Here is a 15,822-nt window from a genome sequence, read left to right as displayed (position 1 = left end):
ATAGGCAAGTGTATGTTAATAAACTATAATAATAAAGTAACAAACTAACGTTAATAAAGTAACTGTCAAGCTAAATTAACACAACATCCCTACATATCTTAAAAAAATGCAGCAGCAGCTCTAGATTAATTATGAATACATGCACAAAATTATTTAACAGAATGGTGATGCAACTCACCAGAACGGAACACACCAAATTGCTTGGTGACTTGTGTCTGATACAGGTTTATTTCAAGAGCTCAAACAATGTCCAACCTTTTTTAGCAAGAGAAACACCATGCCATTTTATAGTGTTGAGGTCCACTCGTGGAAATCAGAATACAAAATGAGGCAATATTAAATGACGGTGGTTCTGGAAAGATTGCATAAACCAACCAGTGTGCCTCAAGTCACATTTGAAAAGATTGAATAAACGATTTGAATTTAAGTTTGATAATGAGTTATCAGGTTAAAACAGTACTGTATCAGAATTTACAATGGGAAAAAAAAAATCTGTTTCAGCACAAGGGTGTTCCTTTAGGAGATGTTCTATGTTGCAGTTACTTTTATAGCCGTTGGGTTTTTTTTTTTTTTATAAAAAGAAGTGAGGATAAGAACATACATTAAATTACCATGGAATGATCCATTTAATTTTAAAAGCAATAAGAATTCAGTATATATTTTACTACTAAAAAAAATGCTTTATTATGAAATACTATTTACAGATAATAGTAGCCTGACTACAATAATGGAATGTTTTGATTGTCATAGAAGAGACTCCAGCCTTCCTTTGAGCAGATTAACCTCAAATTCACTTTCAGTTCCTGTGAAAAAATTAAAACGTAAAAGTTATTGAATAACAAGATAGCAATCTTTTTGTCTCTAAAACAAATGGCATATATTTTGTACACCCTGTAATGTGATTATCTGTTTTCTTTTAATATTAGGAAAATAATGAAATATCTCAGAAGCCCTATTCAAACATCAGTTAAAAAATCCTTACCAAACCCTTCCATACATATAATAAAAGAATATCCTGTCAGCTATTCACACACAATGCACAGGAAATACCCATTACTGATCCACTTCGTCTGGTTTCAGATACGGTGTACAATCTGTGATTTTCTTCAGCTGATTTGCACTGAGGCTCTCTGAGCACATGGGGCACACTGTCTCAGTCTCCAGTAAACTGGGTAGAAAAATACAAATGGATTAGAATATGGCAAAGGTGTAATTATTTTTGATGTCTTCAGTTTACAACTGTATTCTTTTTTAAATAACACTGCAGGATTTACGGTTACGGTTCGATATAAAGGGGTCGTTTTACAGACTACCTTACCCAATAAAACACCAGGCAGTCTAAGATTAGTGCTAATCAGGGTCTGTGTAACCAAACAATAGACTCCTTAGGTGATATCCAGCTTCAGATACTGTTCTGTCTGTACTGTATGTCTGAGTAACCAGACTCCCTACTGTGTTTTTATTTAGTGTCCCCTCTGACAAATCAGGTGTACAAGCACTTAAAATATTTAAAATCAGCACTATACTCACATTTTGAATTCTGAGTAGAGCGCAGGAAAGTCACAATGTGGGCAAACTGTCCAGTCCTCTTTAACCATGTGACGACCCTGAGGAATATAAAGTTTACTACAACAGCAATGTGCTCCATAGCAATTCTGTTACTGTGTTTAAGAACTGAGAGATACCATACTGATAAGCAGTGACCTAACACCCTAATGGAAGCGTCAAGACGACCTGCTGGGCAAAAACATTGTAGTTAATCATGAATGGTGACAGTAACACAAAATATAAAGGGGATGGACAGAGATTTAAAAAGAAAATGTCACCCAGGATCACTCTTTAAGATGTTTTAGTGAATAAGGTTTTTTTTTTTGTTATAAATCTCGTGTTTCAAAAACTCTCCTGTCTGAAACTTAATTGGAATAGAAAAGTGGAGCCATTGTAAAGGTTTCAGCGCTTCAGTATACTCACAGTTGCAATGCAGTGTGGGAGATTGTTCTTGCAGCCTGGACAGAGCAGCTCACACTCTGGCAGCTGAAAGGCACAATAAGGACATGGCTTTGTTTCTTCCTCCAGTTCTGAGGTGTCGGGACGTCTGCAAAAGGAAAAAATACATGTACATAGAAATCAAGAGAATATCAGAGGATACTGTTGACTGTCTTCCTTATAGAAAGAAGTAACTAGGGCATTGTATAATACAAAATAACCACAAATTGTTAATGAATTGTTAGTTTACTGCAATTTGAACAAATCAGGGCTTAAAATGTCAAAGTGCTTCATTCTTCTCACCTAACCATGGCTTCAATCTTTTTTTTGTACTTCAAGTCTATTTTATTTCTGTATTCAGGCCTCATAAGCATAGCTGCAAAGCTGAATGCAGAGTTTTTGAGACCTGCTCTGTGACACTCAATAACTGAGGAAGTCAGGATGGGAACAATATCTGGAAAGAGAAATAAGAACATATGAATATTTATGAACAACAGGAACAATATTTGGCTCATCAGTGCTTGTGCTTCCTAGCAGATAGTTGATCTCAAAAAGGCAGATCTTAAAAGGATCCCATTATTCAGCATACAATTTAATGGCTAGGTAACCCATTCCGTAACTAACCACTCTATGTATAAAGACATGTCTCCTATTCTCTGTCTTTGGTCTGTCTCCTCTTAATACGTATAGCTCATTCCTTTAAGTACTGAGACTACAATGGTTTCTTTTCAGACTAGTTATAGAATGGCACAGTTGTAGTTGAGTCCGAGTTACTATCATTTGAGTCCAAGTCCGAGTCACAAGTCCCTGAAACAAACTGAAATCAATTTTCATTAAACTAGTGGTAGTAATGGGGGAACAGTTTACCTAACGGACGCTGTCTGACATCCCACAGGAAAAAAGCACAAATAAATATATAAAAATACAAAAACAAAAAAGATTTTGATTTATTTATTTTTAGCTAGATTATTCTATTTGCATGCCTTTTCCAACTTGTCTGTCATCACCTTCTTTTCTTTTGGAATTGCAATTGGAATACTGTTTGAATGTACCTCAAGTTTATAGATAAGCTTCAAGTTCAATTTTAAATTTGTGGACGTTGTTTTTCACTTTGATGACTCTGGACTATAGAGCTGGTATAGTGTTATAAAGTGGTACGCGTACCAAAACTTGACTGTGTAGTGCCAGAAAAGTGTAACACTGTCAGATTTTGGTACACGTGCAATCAATTGCGATCTGATGGGTGCCAAAAACAATTTACGAGAAGTACACCGCAAAGTTGAACAAGTAAAAAAAAAAAATGTACAAGATCCAATGTATTGCATATGATAAATATTTGCATACTATTTTCTTAATGGTGAAAAAATATAATAAATTGCATGAAAAAAAGATGTAAAATACTGAACAATATGATAAATTAAATTTAAAAAGATGTAAAAGACCGAAAACAGCATAATGTACCAGACTTGAATGGGCGCTTCCCTGTTTTCTTAGTGGAAGTTGTTTAGGTATGCGCGAGCACCATTTTTAACGTGCACCTGAAAATAACACTACACTGGTAAGATATTAAAGTTACTTTAACCTCTGACTATAGCATCTACTGTGACTTCAATTTGGGTAAAATATGCCATTTCATTTAGACATTGCAGGAACTGTATATATACTCTATGTAATGTGTTCTTAAATAGTACATTTAGTATTATTTTGTTTTGCAAAACAGACACGTTGTGTTTTACTGTCATTGCATATGCACTTTTATTGTCTCTAATACAATGATGCATTTACAAGATTGTGTTTCAGGTCATTTGATTTCAGATAATGTATTTTTTATCTTTTCTTTTTTACACAAAAACATATTATATTAACGTATTTCCCCTTTTTGGAAAAAAAAGAAAAACAACTACCAAGTGCAATGCCTAATTGATCAGTCAACACTTCATGCCTTTTTTAGATAATGACACAAACTGTTTTGTTCCAGTTAATGATACAAAATGTATTTGTCCTTGTGGCAAAGTGCTCGCCCCTGTGTGTATTTTGTGTTGTGTGTTCGGTGAGTGGAGAACAGGATTGGAGATGGAGGTAATAATAAGAATAAGAATAATTGTTAAATCAGCTCACAGTGTTTGTCTGTATAGTCCATTTTGTTTGTCTCTCTTGTTTTGGTGAATGTGCCGTGTCCTGTGTTTTTTGTTTGTTACAACCTTTTTATTTTCTGTTCTGTTTATTTATTAAATGCTGAGTGAGACCAATCGCTCAGCTCCACCAAACTCCACCTCTCTCTTTGTTTATTTCCTGTTTATGGTCTGAAGTCACCCACTCAAGCCGTCTTTGTGACACATGGTGTCAGAAATGGGATTACCAGCGCCGCCTAGATGTGGACCAGAGCAGAAACCGCAGTTTTTGAGGGGAAAAAAAAAAAAAAAAAAAAAAGGATTACAAATAAATAAATAAATAAATAAATATGGGATGGAAGGAGGATAGAGGTGAAGAACGGGGGGACCGTGAGTGTCCAGCGTCCAGACGGGGGGGACCGTGAGCGTCCAGTGCCCAGACGGGGGGACTGTGAGCATCCAGCACCCAGACGGGGGGACTGCGGGAGTCCAAAGCCCGAGGGACTGCTGTTTCCACGACCACCAGCAGAGGAAGAATGCCTGCTGGTTTCACCCCGAGAGGGAGAACCGCACCAGTCCCCTGCAAGAGAGTGAGAGCCGCACCAGTCCCCTGCAAGAGAGGGAGAGCCGACCAGTCCCCTGAAACAAGGGTAGGCTACACGCCGCTCCCACCTCCGTCGCCAGGAGACTACATGCCGCTCCCACCTCCGTCGCCAGGAGGCTACACGCTGCCTCTGCCTCCGCCACCTTCACCGGCAGGAGACTACATGCCTCCGCCACCTCCACCGGCAGGAGAAGAGCAGCAGGAGCTGCCTCTGCCTCCGCCACCTCCACCGGCAGGAGAAGAGCAGCAGGAGCTGCCTCTGCCTACGCCACGTCCACCAGCAGAGGGTGAATGCCTGCTGGGTCCCCATCCACCAGTAGAGGGTGAATGCCTGCTAGGCCCCTTTCCACCAGCAGAGGATGAATGCCTGCTGGTATCACTTCCCCCACCAGCAGAGGATAAATGCCTGCTGGTATCACTTCCCCCACCAGCAGAGGATGAATGCCTGCTGGTATCACTTCCCCCACCATCACGAGGAGAGGAGCTGGAGCTGCCTCTGCCTCCATCACCATCAGGGGGAGAGGAGCAGGAGCTGCCTCAACCTGCACCAGAAAGACCAGGAACAGATGCTGGCGGTCTTCAGCAGCCCTTGCATAGGCTGCTGAGGGAAGCACGGGGAAGAACCGCCCGGCCGCAGTGGCCAAGAAGAGGGCCAACGCCCGCACCCCAGCTTGTCCTGACACCCTGCCTCGCTTCGCCCAAGCATGCCTGCCTCACTTCGCCCAAGCATGCCTGCCTCTCCGCATCGACTGGGGTCACTGGAACTGCTTGGCTGCAGGGGTCAGTGTGGCCGGAGCCCCACCAGAGGGAGCTCCCAGCTACGAAAAAGGGGGGAGAGGTCAGGGGACCACCCTTCCCCGCAGCAATTTCGCTGCAGGAGTTCTGGGGGCTGGAGTCCTCCCAGAGGGAGTTACTGGCTATAAAGGAGACCAACTTCCCCCGCAGCAGGTGGTTTCCTTTATAGAGGTCTGGAGACCACCAACCCCAGCAGCTTTACCGCTGCTGGACTTGCCCCGGCTGAAGGAGTCAGTCTGGGAGCTGTCAGCATGTCTGCTGACAACCGCACCATTGGCAGCATTTCCGCTGCCAGTGGTACAGTGAGAGGAGAGATTCACCCCACTGTCAGCATGTCTGCTGACAGCATGGCCTAATAGCAGCCTGGCTACTGGCAACATTGCCACCCATCAACCCCTTAAAGTTCCTGTTATGGCCCAGGACTCTGAGCGAGACTTTGGGGATTTTAAGGGAGGAGGTGGCCATTGAGGCCATGTGTGCTTTGCACAAGGGGGGGTATATGTGGCAAAGTGCCCGCCCGTGTGTATTTTGTGTTGTGTGTTCGGTGAGTGGAGAACGGGATTGGAGACGGAGGTAATAATAATAATAATAATAATAATAAATAATAATAATAATAATAATAATAATAATAATAATAATAATAATAATAATAATAGTTAAATCAGCTCACCGTGTTTGTCTGTATAGTCCGTTTTGTTTGTCTCTTTTGTTTTGGTGAATGTGCCGTGTCCTGTGTATTTTGAACAACCTTTTTATTTTCTGTTCTGCTTATTTATTAAATGCTTAGCGAGACCACCAAACTCCACCTCTCTCTTTGTTTATTTCCTGTTTCTGGTCTGATGTCACCCACTCAGGCCGTCTTTGTGACAGTCCTGTAGTAAACTATATGCATTTGTTTAAATGTAAAGAACGCCTAAATGTACAGTATTAAACCACTGCTCTTTAATTCACTGCTAGTTTCCTTTCTTTTTTACTCGCACTTGTAATGAGAGATCCCAGTTTATATTACGACCCGCTTTATATCAATAATTATGCCTGCACGGCAATCATGATATAAAGCAGATCATGATATAATCTGTACTTGGTAAATGAAGTGGTATTAACTTATTCTGTCGTTCTTTTTGCTATCAATCAGTCCTTCTGTCATATCAGTCTGATATATCTGCCTGTTTGACGGTGGGCAGTTTTCAATTTGAGACTTTAGTGCCTAGTTTTACACTGAATTTGCCAGGTGAATTCATTGACGTTGCAGTGATGGCATGTGCTGGGAACTGGAGATATAGAAGCAAAACACAGAATATTTAATCACACAGCGACTTTCTGATATGAATTAAGAAGCTCTAAAAGTATGATTATAACTTATATCATTATTATTTTTTCATTCATTTTTGTTTTCAGTACACTCAAAATTTTAAGGTGACTAATGTTCTATTGTATAATAAATTATATTCCAGAGATTCAGGGAGCTCAGTAAAATCAAACTACAATTTTTTTAAGAATGTAGTTTTAGAAATGTTTTTCTACAGTGCGTCAAAAACTTAGAACATGGTTTAAAGTAGTAAAGAGAAAGGCTCGTTAAAAGCCAAATAAAGACTTTTTTCCGTTCTGACATTATTTATTACTTATAAAACTTGCAAAAAGAGCAAAAGAGGAAAAAAAATTGGTCTGTGACGGTTGCAGTTGGATTTGTGGGGGTGTGTGTTTACGCTACAACCTAACTCGCTTCCAATTTATTATTCTTACTATGATTGGCTGCAAAGACAACAGGGCTAACGAGTGATTGGATAATGTTTTGCTGGGTGGGTTTTTATTGTGCACAGTTTCCTAGTAACCCTAATACTAGTTAAAAGTATGAGGACTCGTCGTTAATATCTCGTTCGAGTCTGTGCGAGTCTTGTGGCTGTGACTCGATTCTGAGTCCGAGTCACGAAAAACGTGACTCGGGTCCTACAACTCTGCAGATTGGCCAGTATAGAATGTTTTCCTCATAACTGAAAAGGTTTGTGGTTTCATGAAAATCACTTTTGTGAGACTGTTTCAGATAATCTTACTGCTGCTCATTCCAATGTGTATCTTGCTTATGAAAAATCAATAAGATCACAAAGAGAAGCAGTGGAATGTTCTAGGGCTCTGACACTTACGAGAAGGGAACTTGCTAATGTTGTTGGAAACTCGAATTAGCATTCGTGCCCCTTTCAAATGGTCACCTCGCTTTACATGGATCTAAGAAAACAAAACGATTAACACATTAATAAAAGTATTGCATGAGTACTTTTTTCTTCACTTTATTAAATTGAATGATCCAATATTCATTATAAATCACCTGATCACAATTTAAATATTCTTGTGACCTTTGATTTGGACTGCAAAACATTTGCATAATAACCAGACACTGTAAAACAGTACTGCAATTAAAAAAACAGTAAGCTAGCCAATCACTATCCAATTTAAAAGATTTTACCTTGACCAGTATATAGCTGTGCAGGATCATTAGGTTTGTTGCCATCTCAGATGGAATTTTGATCTTCTGCATTTTCAGTTCAGTATACATGCTGAACAACACATCATGGGCATTACGATAGTTGCCTAGAAAAAAAGAAAAAAAAAAATGTTGTATCATAATGGAGATTCAAAAAGTTGAAATACAGCACTTTAGGCTAAAGTGTATGTTAAAGCTGACAATGTGCATCTATCTATCTATCTATCTATCTATCTATCTATCTATCTATCTATCTATCTATACAGAAGCAAAATCTACTTTATTAATCTACTCTGTTTGTAAAGATGTTAATCAGGTGTATACGGGCCAATGTGTAACATTTAACCATGCTGGCCTATTTTCTTTATTTTTTTGTTAACTATACTTATGCATCCAAAGGCAGACAGTATTGGCTTTCTCAGCCCTAGTCCTCTGCTAACCAGCATACCTGCAGACTGTTCCTCTCTAGCGATTATGATGGCTGTTCTAGCTGCTTCTCTGTACTGCTTCAGTGCCATGTACAACCGGAACAGATACTTAGCATCCTAAAGACAGCAATGGATTAAAAAACACTTATTTTAGCAACATACAATAATAAATTTAAGAAATGAACATACTAGTAATAATCTAGTTGTAAAATCATAGCTAAAACATGTATGCAGTATAAACAGAACCATTATATCAGCCTATGCAAGGAAAACTGATGAACTGATAAGCTAGAAAAAGCTGGCTTTGTTAATTGTCCCAGAAATTAAAGTATTTTTTTTTTTTTTTTTTAATTATTTTTTAACTGTGATAACTACTCCAGAGACTAAAATATACCTTGGTGTGACCTGTATTAGCATTCAGGCTATAATTTTTTCACGGTTATCATAGATTTCACGATTTCCGTGAAATGTACCCATTGCTGTGTAATATATTCTCTAGTTCCACATAAAAATTCTAAATTCTGAAAGAATTGTGTAACTATAGGCCTACATATCTTCAAGAAAGCATTTTTTACATTGTGGAACATTTGTTGTATAATAATAACGCTAGAGAAAATGATACATATCGAATTTGACAACCTATTTTCAGACCGGCAATTTTTTACCGTGAAAAAAAAAATACTGCTGTTTCAAGGGAATTTTTTCTCAAAAAGCAAGCCACGCAAGGGAAGAAATGCCTACAATATAAAACGAAATGTTCTATAGGGCTTGAAGATCTGTAATCCTTATTTACTAATCAAAATGCCAACGGCAATGCTGTCAGTAAATCTTTTAGCAATAACTTCTCATTATTGCTACAGTAACACAGATGCTGTCAAAAGAATGCAAAGCCACAGAAAGAAATGCATATATTGATATGGTATAGCTACTCACAGAGAGACACTATGGGTACATCAGAGTGAAATGTAGATGATAAGCATCAAGAGGAACAAACAAAACAGAATCACGTTTACGGAAAGATGGAAAGAAAAATCATGGGTTAAAGACAAATCTACATTCAAGTATGTTAAATACAGATCTGAGAAATACAGGCAGTGATTTTTAGGGGTATGCAGAAAAAGTAAGTACTATGGCTGGGATATTGGGATTTTGAAGGGCATACAAAGCCACCAAGTAGCTAAATGTTGTCTCTATATGGCCAGGGTCTTAAAGGGGGTCTCAAATAACATAATATGCACACCCCTAATACTTTATATTTACATGGGAGTAAACGAATTATAAAAGTAGTACAGCATAATTAAACAGTTATATTCACTATTCAATGTTTCAGACTGCATAATATTCCAAACGGCATAACTGGCTACAGGCAAAAACTAGTATTACCATAACATGCATTTGTATCTGCCTGCTTGTCTTTTCTTCATTCCTGTCAACTGTGTTGTCTAATTTTATGTTTCTGTTTTGTACTTTATATCTTATGGATGAATGTTTAAACATATGGATGAACTGTCTATAAACCCTATAGAAATATGACATATACCTCATTCACTGGTATTAAGAAAACTGAATTGTTCTTGCTACAAATTTCTTGGGGAAACTGCAATTACTTTAAGAAGTGTCACATTTTGATACATTTCACAAGCAAGCTTGAGTGTTCTCATTAGCGTTCACATTAAAGTAAAGGTCTGGACTATACCTTAGGCATTCCATCACTCTCTCCCATCAAGTAATCGATCAACTGATTAGTCAGAGCTTCATCCTTGGCTTGCCCAACCTGTAAAATAAAACAGCATGTAGATTTATTTATTTTATTTGACTACATATAATGATGAGGATTCTTCATTTATTCACACCAAGTAAACAATTTGTTATACTTGGAAATTGGTTTTGCATGTATTGTTTTATTTAAAAAAAATTATCTATCTATCTATCTATCTATCTATCTATCTATCTATCTATCTATATCTATCTATCTATATATATATATATATATATATATTCTCGATATATTTATTATATTATCGCTGGTAAATAATCATTTCATGGGGGTCAAATACATTTCATTCAATGATGGTGGATCTAACTACTGCATTGGTTTCAATCATTAAACTAGAACCTTTCCAGATGATTTTTGTTTTATATTTTTACAGACAGAATTTAGAAAATTGACAGATGCTTGATTAACATAACAATGGCCCAATCTGAATTATTGAAACAGCGGCTGTATTTTGATCCACCACTGACCAGATCGATAAAAAGGACACATACATCAGATAATTTTATGAAACAATAAAAACTCAAACTCTGTGTGCAATAGATATTACAATATCATTAGTATCTAATACACTAAGAAATACACAGATATAAAATAAAAGCTCCTTACTGTTTCAATAGCCATTTCAATAGCTAGGCTATCTTCTGTATTTGGACATTTCAAAAAGTGTTTCAATGCCTGATAAAAGAAAAAACAAAGTGTTAATGTGATACACAAACCCTGGTGAAAATAGTGCTAGTAACCTGATAAGCTGTCATGTTGACAGTTAAATCGTGAATAAATATTTCTCATTACTCACCCGTCCATGCTGACCACAAAGCAGGAAAAATTTTCCAGCTTGCAGGTGTTTCTTTTCTCCTTCGAAGTACAAGGCAATACTCTGGTAATCTTCCACAGTGGCGTCAAACCCTGCAGCACAACACACTGTATCAGAGATGGCCATTCCAGAACTACAGAAAATAGTGGCCTGAGCCAAGTCATGTCTACTTGGAGTAACAGTAGGGAACTGTATATGTTATATTTTAGTCAGGATTAAAACACAATAGGCTTACCAATAATGTCTGCATACACCTCCATCTGGCTGTGCTGCTGAGCGAGCTGAAACCCTTCATCGTTACATTTAGACATGACCAAAAACTGGATTGCTGAGCCATAGTCGTTTAAGTTCAGGAAAAACCTAAAGAAAATTTTACATTTTTTATTTTCAGAGCTATATTTCAAAAGGAGACATATTTTATAAGGACAGTGAACTATTTGGTATCCAAAATCATATTTGCATTAATTAGAATCATGATTGTTTTTATATTACTCATTAAACCTCAACCTTCAAATGCATCTTTCTTACCACCAGGAGTCTGATACTGTTACCAAATTTTATCTAATCTGGTCACCGTTGAAATACATCCCCCTATTGTGTAAGCAAGGGGTCGATCCTAGGCAAAGCTTTATCATGATTATTACTGTCTAGCTAAATCGACTTGGGGGTTTTACACACATAACGAGGCAAGTTAGCAGACACTTTACAAATATCCAGTTTATCATGCTACATATGGCACTGTACTTGTATTACAAAGGTAGACAGCTGTAAGCTGCTCAGGTGTTACCTTGCCACCATTTTAGCCCCATTAATAGACTGTGTTTCCCTAACAATGCGGACAGCCTCCTCAGGATTATTCAGATGATCCAGATGAATTCGAATGACGTTGTCCCAGTCCTTTGCATTCTCATAGGCCATGGCAGCGTCTTTGTATCTGACCAAAACATTTACAGGTTTTGTAAAAAAATAAATGTTTTTAAATCAATACAAATGTAAGGCATAAATAGAAAATGTTAACATTAACAAAGTTAGCGCTATGTTTTTTTTGTTTTTAAATCATGATTAAAGAGATAATGGGTTTAAATGACATTTTTATGTTTTTTTTTTTTTTTTTACATTTGTATGATGATTGCAATTACTCAAAGGTTGATATGCATTCAAGGACCTTATTTCAAAAGTTGCTCTTTGGTTCTAGTTGCCAGTTGTGCAGACCTACTCAGTATTGCCAGCAATACACAATGGGACTCTTATATTGTTGTGGTATTGGAGCAGGGGGAACTCTTGTTGGTATAGCCTAGGTTATATACTGTATGATTATGATTGGCTATTAGAACTGAAGAGCTTCTGAACTTAAGCAAAAGCACATTAACAGACTTACCAATAAATTAAAAACACAGCTAATCAGCATGTGCAACAAGAACCATGCAGCACAATTTCAAACATTGTAAAAGGTTAAGGGGATAGTAATATATGTATATACAGTATATATGAAAAAGTAATTCATATACGATCATATTAAACATGATTATCTGTGATTCACCAAGTCACTGACTTACCCTGATTTCACTACACTTTTTTTATTGAGTTTTACTTCCGTTGTCGATACTTTCACCATGGGATATAAGAGTACATTATTATGAGGTTGTAAACTTTTATCAGTAGCTTACTGCTTTAGAGATGGGTAAATGATATTCTGTTGAATCCACAAAATGCATCTGAGATTGTCTTATAATGGAACAATATACAAACACTGTTATTTAACAATAAAAAGAACAAAATGAAAACAGAATTGTCTAAATTGAAGCATAAGCTGTTTTGCTTTAACGTGAATTACACATATCAAAAGGCCTTTCTCTAAAGTGTTCTATTGTACTAGCTTTCCCTTTAGAAAGATCATTTACAATGTCAGAAATGTAAGTGCAAAAGTATTTGTCAGCATCAGGAGCCAAATACTAGAAGTGCATCTTATCATTGATGATGTCGACACCAAATGCCCTGGGGTACAAAGGTCAGACTTTCACCCATTGTAAACCTTCATGTAATTGTTAACTAACTCTGTGTGACCGCACACAAACACCTAGTGGAAACAGAAAATGATGCATTGAAAGAAAAAGCTGAGATTGCTTTCAAACTGAAGACTGCCCTTTATTGTCAACATTTGGGATGGGTCACTGACTGTCCTGAGATACTTAAATCATTTTTTTTTTCTAAAAAGAAAGTGCCATTTATCTACTGTGTTTGGGAAGAGAAATTGTGAGAGTTTAGCTTCAACACATTGGTATATATTTTAAACACATTTATTGGTGAGCACCAGACTTTTTTTCTGTTTTTAATCAACTTGTGACTCATACGAAATTCAACATGTTATTCCATGGAACTAATGATCAATTTTAAGTTATCAAAAGAATTCGAGAATTCACACCATTGTTATGTTATTCCAATGGCATATGATCTACAGGCAGTGTTCTTTTAAGCTGCACTGTTATTTGTTATACAAAAGTGACCATGACAGCTTCTGTAGTACCTTCCATCTGCCTCCTTAGCCTTCGCATACTGCAGGTGAATCTTGGGAGAAGTCACATGAGGGAGAAGTTCTCCAACCTTTGCCCTGACAAAAAACAGGTAACAAACATGAAATCATTACCATCACATCACCAGCCCACGCAATGCTTTAATTGCCATTCCCCTACATTCAATGAGACTAAAAACATATAACTCTGTAACACTTATGGAAAAATATACATTTTGCACTCAGCAATATCCCACATAAACCTGTTAACAGATACACTTTCAGTGACTGTTGTAATGGTGGTATTTTGATGTTTAATGTGTTGTTGACTTGTGAGAATGATGTTGTGTGAATGATAGGTTGTGTTTTATTAAGCCTTAGTCATTATTAACTTTTTAACCAAATGTAACTATTATTAATAGTTCATTATTTCACAGTAACAGAAGGTGTCTTTTGCACATGTGTTTAAGATCGTACCAGTTTTTACAGCGGATGTAAACAGATGCAGCTTTGTCGTAATACTGCCCCTTCTCATACAGCTGAGCAGCCTCTGAAAATTGCTACAAAAGCAAAAAATACAGTTATACAGTAGGTACAATGAATCCACAATAATACATTCCTAACTTCAGGACTAACATATGTTTTTCAATAGTGTCATCAGTACTGACCTGAAAAACTAAAACGTGAAATGCATAGAACATCCATTGACAAAATATGTGATTATTTTGCATTGTGTCTTAGTTACCTTCATGCCCTCCAGAATAGCACCACAGTCTTTCTTCAGCAGTCTGCTGGGGTGTTTGATGGCCTGATTAACCCCTCTGCGAATATCTCCCATTCTGATTGACATCCGAGCCACTCCAGCTAAACATGCTTCATCGTGTTCCTGGTACTAAGAGAAAGCAAACCCCAATTACATACCTTAATACCCTTTTATGAACAATGAACATGCAAACATGTATAGCGCTAGTGCATATATATATATATATATATTAGTACCTATAGGAAGAATTTACCCCCCTTGGACGTTTTCACAGTTTGTTGTGTTACAATCTGAAATCTTGATGCATTTAAATGGGATTTTTTTCCCCCTTTGATTCACACAAACTACTCAACACTTTCAATGTGTGAAAAAATGAGGGGGGTGGGGGGTGAATACTTATTCGATAAGTATTCACCCCCTTTGCTATGACACTCCTAAATAAGCTCAGGTACAACCAATTGCCTTCAGAATTCACACAATAAGTTCAATGGAGTCCATCTGTGTGCAATAAAAGTGGTTCACATGATTTCAAATTAAATACACCTGTTTCTGTAAGGCCCCACAGTAGGGAAGTGCATTCAAAGCAAAGATACTACCATGAAGACCAAGGAGTTTTCAAAACAACTCCGGGATAAAGTTGTGGAAAGGCACAGATCAGGGTAGAGGTACAAAAAGATTTCAAAGGCCTTAAATATCCACAGAGTCAAGTCGATCATCAAGAAGTGGAAGGTATACAGCACCACCCAGAATCTGCTTAGAGCAGGTCGTCCTCCCAAACTGAGCAGCAGGGTAAGAAGGGCATTGGTCAGAGAAGCCACCAAGAGGCCAATGACAACTCTAAAAGACCTACAGCATTCCATAGCTGAGATGGGAGAAACTGTCCATGTGTCAACAATAGCTGAGGTACTTCTAAATCTGGCCTGTATGGAACAGTGGCAAGAAGGAAGCCATTTCTGAAAAAAGCCCATGTAAAATCCCACTTGGAATTTGCAAAAAGGCATGTGGGAGACTCTGAAAAGACGTGGCAAAAGATTCTGTGGTCCGATGAAACAAAATTTGAACTATTTGGCCTAAATGCAAAGCTTTATGTCTGGTGCAAACCCAACATAGCACATCATCCAGGTAACACCATCCCTACTGTGAAGCATGGTGGTGGCAGCGTCATGCTATGGGGATGCTTTTCATCGGGCAGGGACTGGGAAGCTTTTCCGATAGAGGGCAAAATGGATGGAGCTAAATAAAGGCAGATCCTTGAGGAAAACCTGCTTCAGACTGCAAAAGACCTAAGACTAGGAAGGAGATTCACCTTTCAGCAGGACAATGACCCCAAGCACACAACCAAAGCGACACTGGAGTGGCTTAAAAACAAGAAAGTGAATGTCCTAGAGTGGCCCAGTCAAAGCCCAGACTTGAATCCGATTGAGAATCTGTGGCAAGACTTGAAGACTGCTGTCCACCAACGATCCCCATCCAACTTGACAGAGCTTGAACAATTTTGCCAAGAAGACTGGGCGAATATTGCATGATCTAGATGTGCAAACCTGGTAGACACTTAC

At 37.9% G+C, this 15,822-nt stretch overlaps 1 protein-coding gene across 1 annotated transcript in view; it reads right to left on the bottom strand.

Moving 5' to 3' along the window:
• Positions 1 to 175: 175 nt before the first annotated feature.
• wdr19 (WD repeat domain 19) overlaps positions 176 to 15,822 on the bottom strand; it is a 29,770-nt gene continuing 14,123 nt past the window's right edge. Inside the window, exons 22-37 of the mRNA XM_041265274.1 lie at positions 14,249 to 14,395; positions 13,981 to 14,063; positions 13,519 to 13,602; positions 11,782 to 11,928; positions 11,230 to 11,354; positions 10,977 to 11,086; positions 10,787 to 10,855; positions 10,100 to 10,177; positions 8,424 to 8,520; positions 7,958 to 8,082; positions 7,638 to 7,719; positions 2,290 to 2,440; positions 1,972 to 2,095; positions 1,531 to 1,607; positions 1,051 to 1,168; positions 176 to 803 (exon numbers count right to left, since the gene is read on the bottom strand). Coding sequence (XP_041121208.1) covers positions 1,054 to 1,168; positions 1,531 to 1,607; positions 1,972 to 2,095; positions 2,290 to 2,440; positions 7,638 to 7,719; positions 7,958 to 8,082; positions 8,424 to 8,520; positions 10,100 to 10,177; positions 10,787 to 10,855; positions 10,977 to 11,086; positions 11,230 to 11,354; positions 11,782 to 11,928; positions 13,519 to 13,602; positions 13,981 to 14,063; positions 14,249 to 14,395 — 1,614 coding nt within the window. The 3' untranslated portion in view covers positions 176 to 803; positions 1,051 to 1,053. The remainder of the gene's footprint in view (positions 804 to 1,050; positions 1,169 to 1,530; positions 1,608 to 1,971; positions 2,096 to 2,289; positions 2,441 to 7,637; positions 7,720 to 7,957; positions 8,083 to 8,423; positions 8,521 to 10,099; positions 10,178 to 10,786; positions 10,856 to 10,976; positions 11,087 to 11,229; positions 11,355 to 11,781; positions 11,929 to 13,518; positions 13,603 to 13,980; positions 14,064 to 14,248; positions 14,396 to 15,822) is intronic.

The sequence above is a fragment of the Polyodon spathula genome, chromosome 1, assembly GCF_017654505.1.
Source record: "Polyodon spathula isolate WHYD16114869_AA chromosome 1, ASM1765450v1, whole genome shotgun sequence".
In the NCBI taxonomy this organism is placed as follows: Eukaryota; Metazoa; Chordata; class Actinopteri; order Acipenseriformes; family Polyodontidae; genus Polyodon; species Polyodon spathula.
Note: the sequence above shows the minus strand (reverse complement) of the source record. Positions and strands in the feature narration are given on the sequence as shown.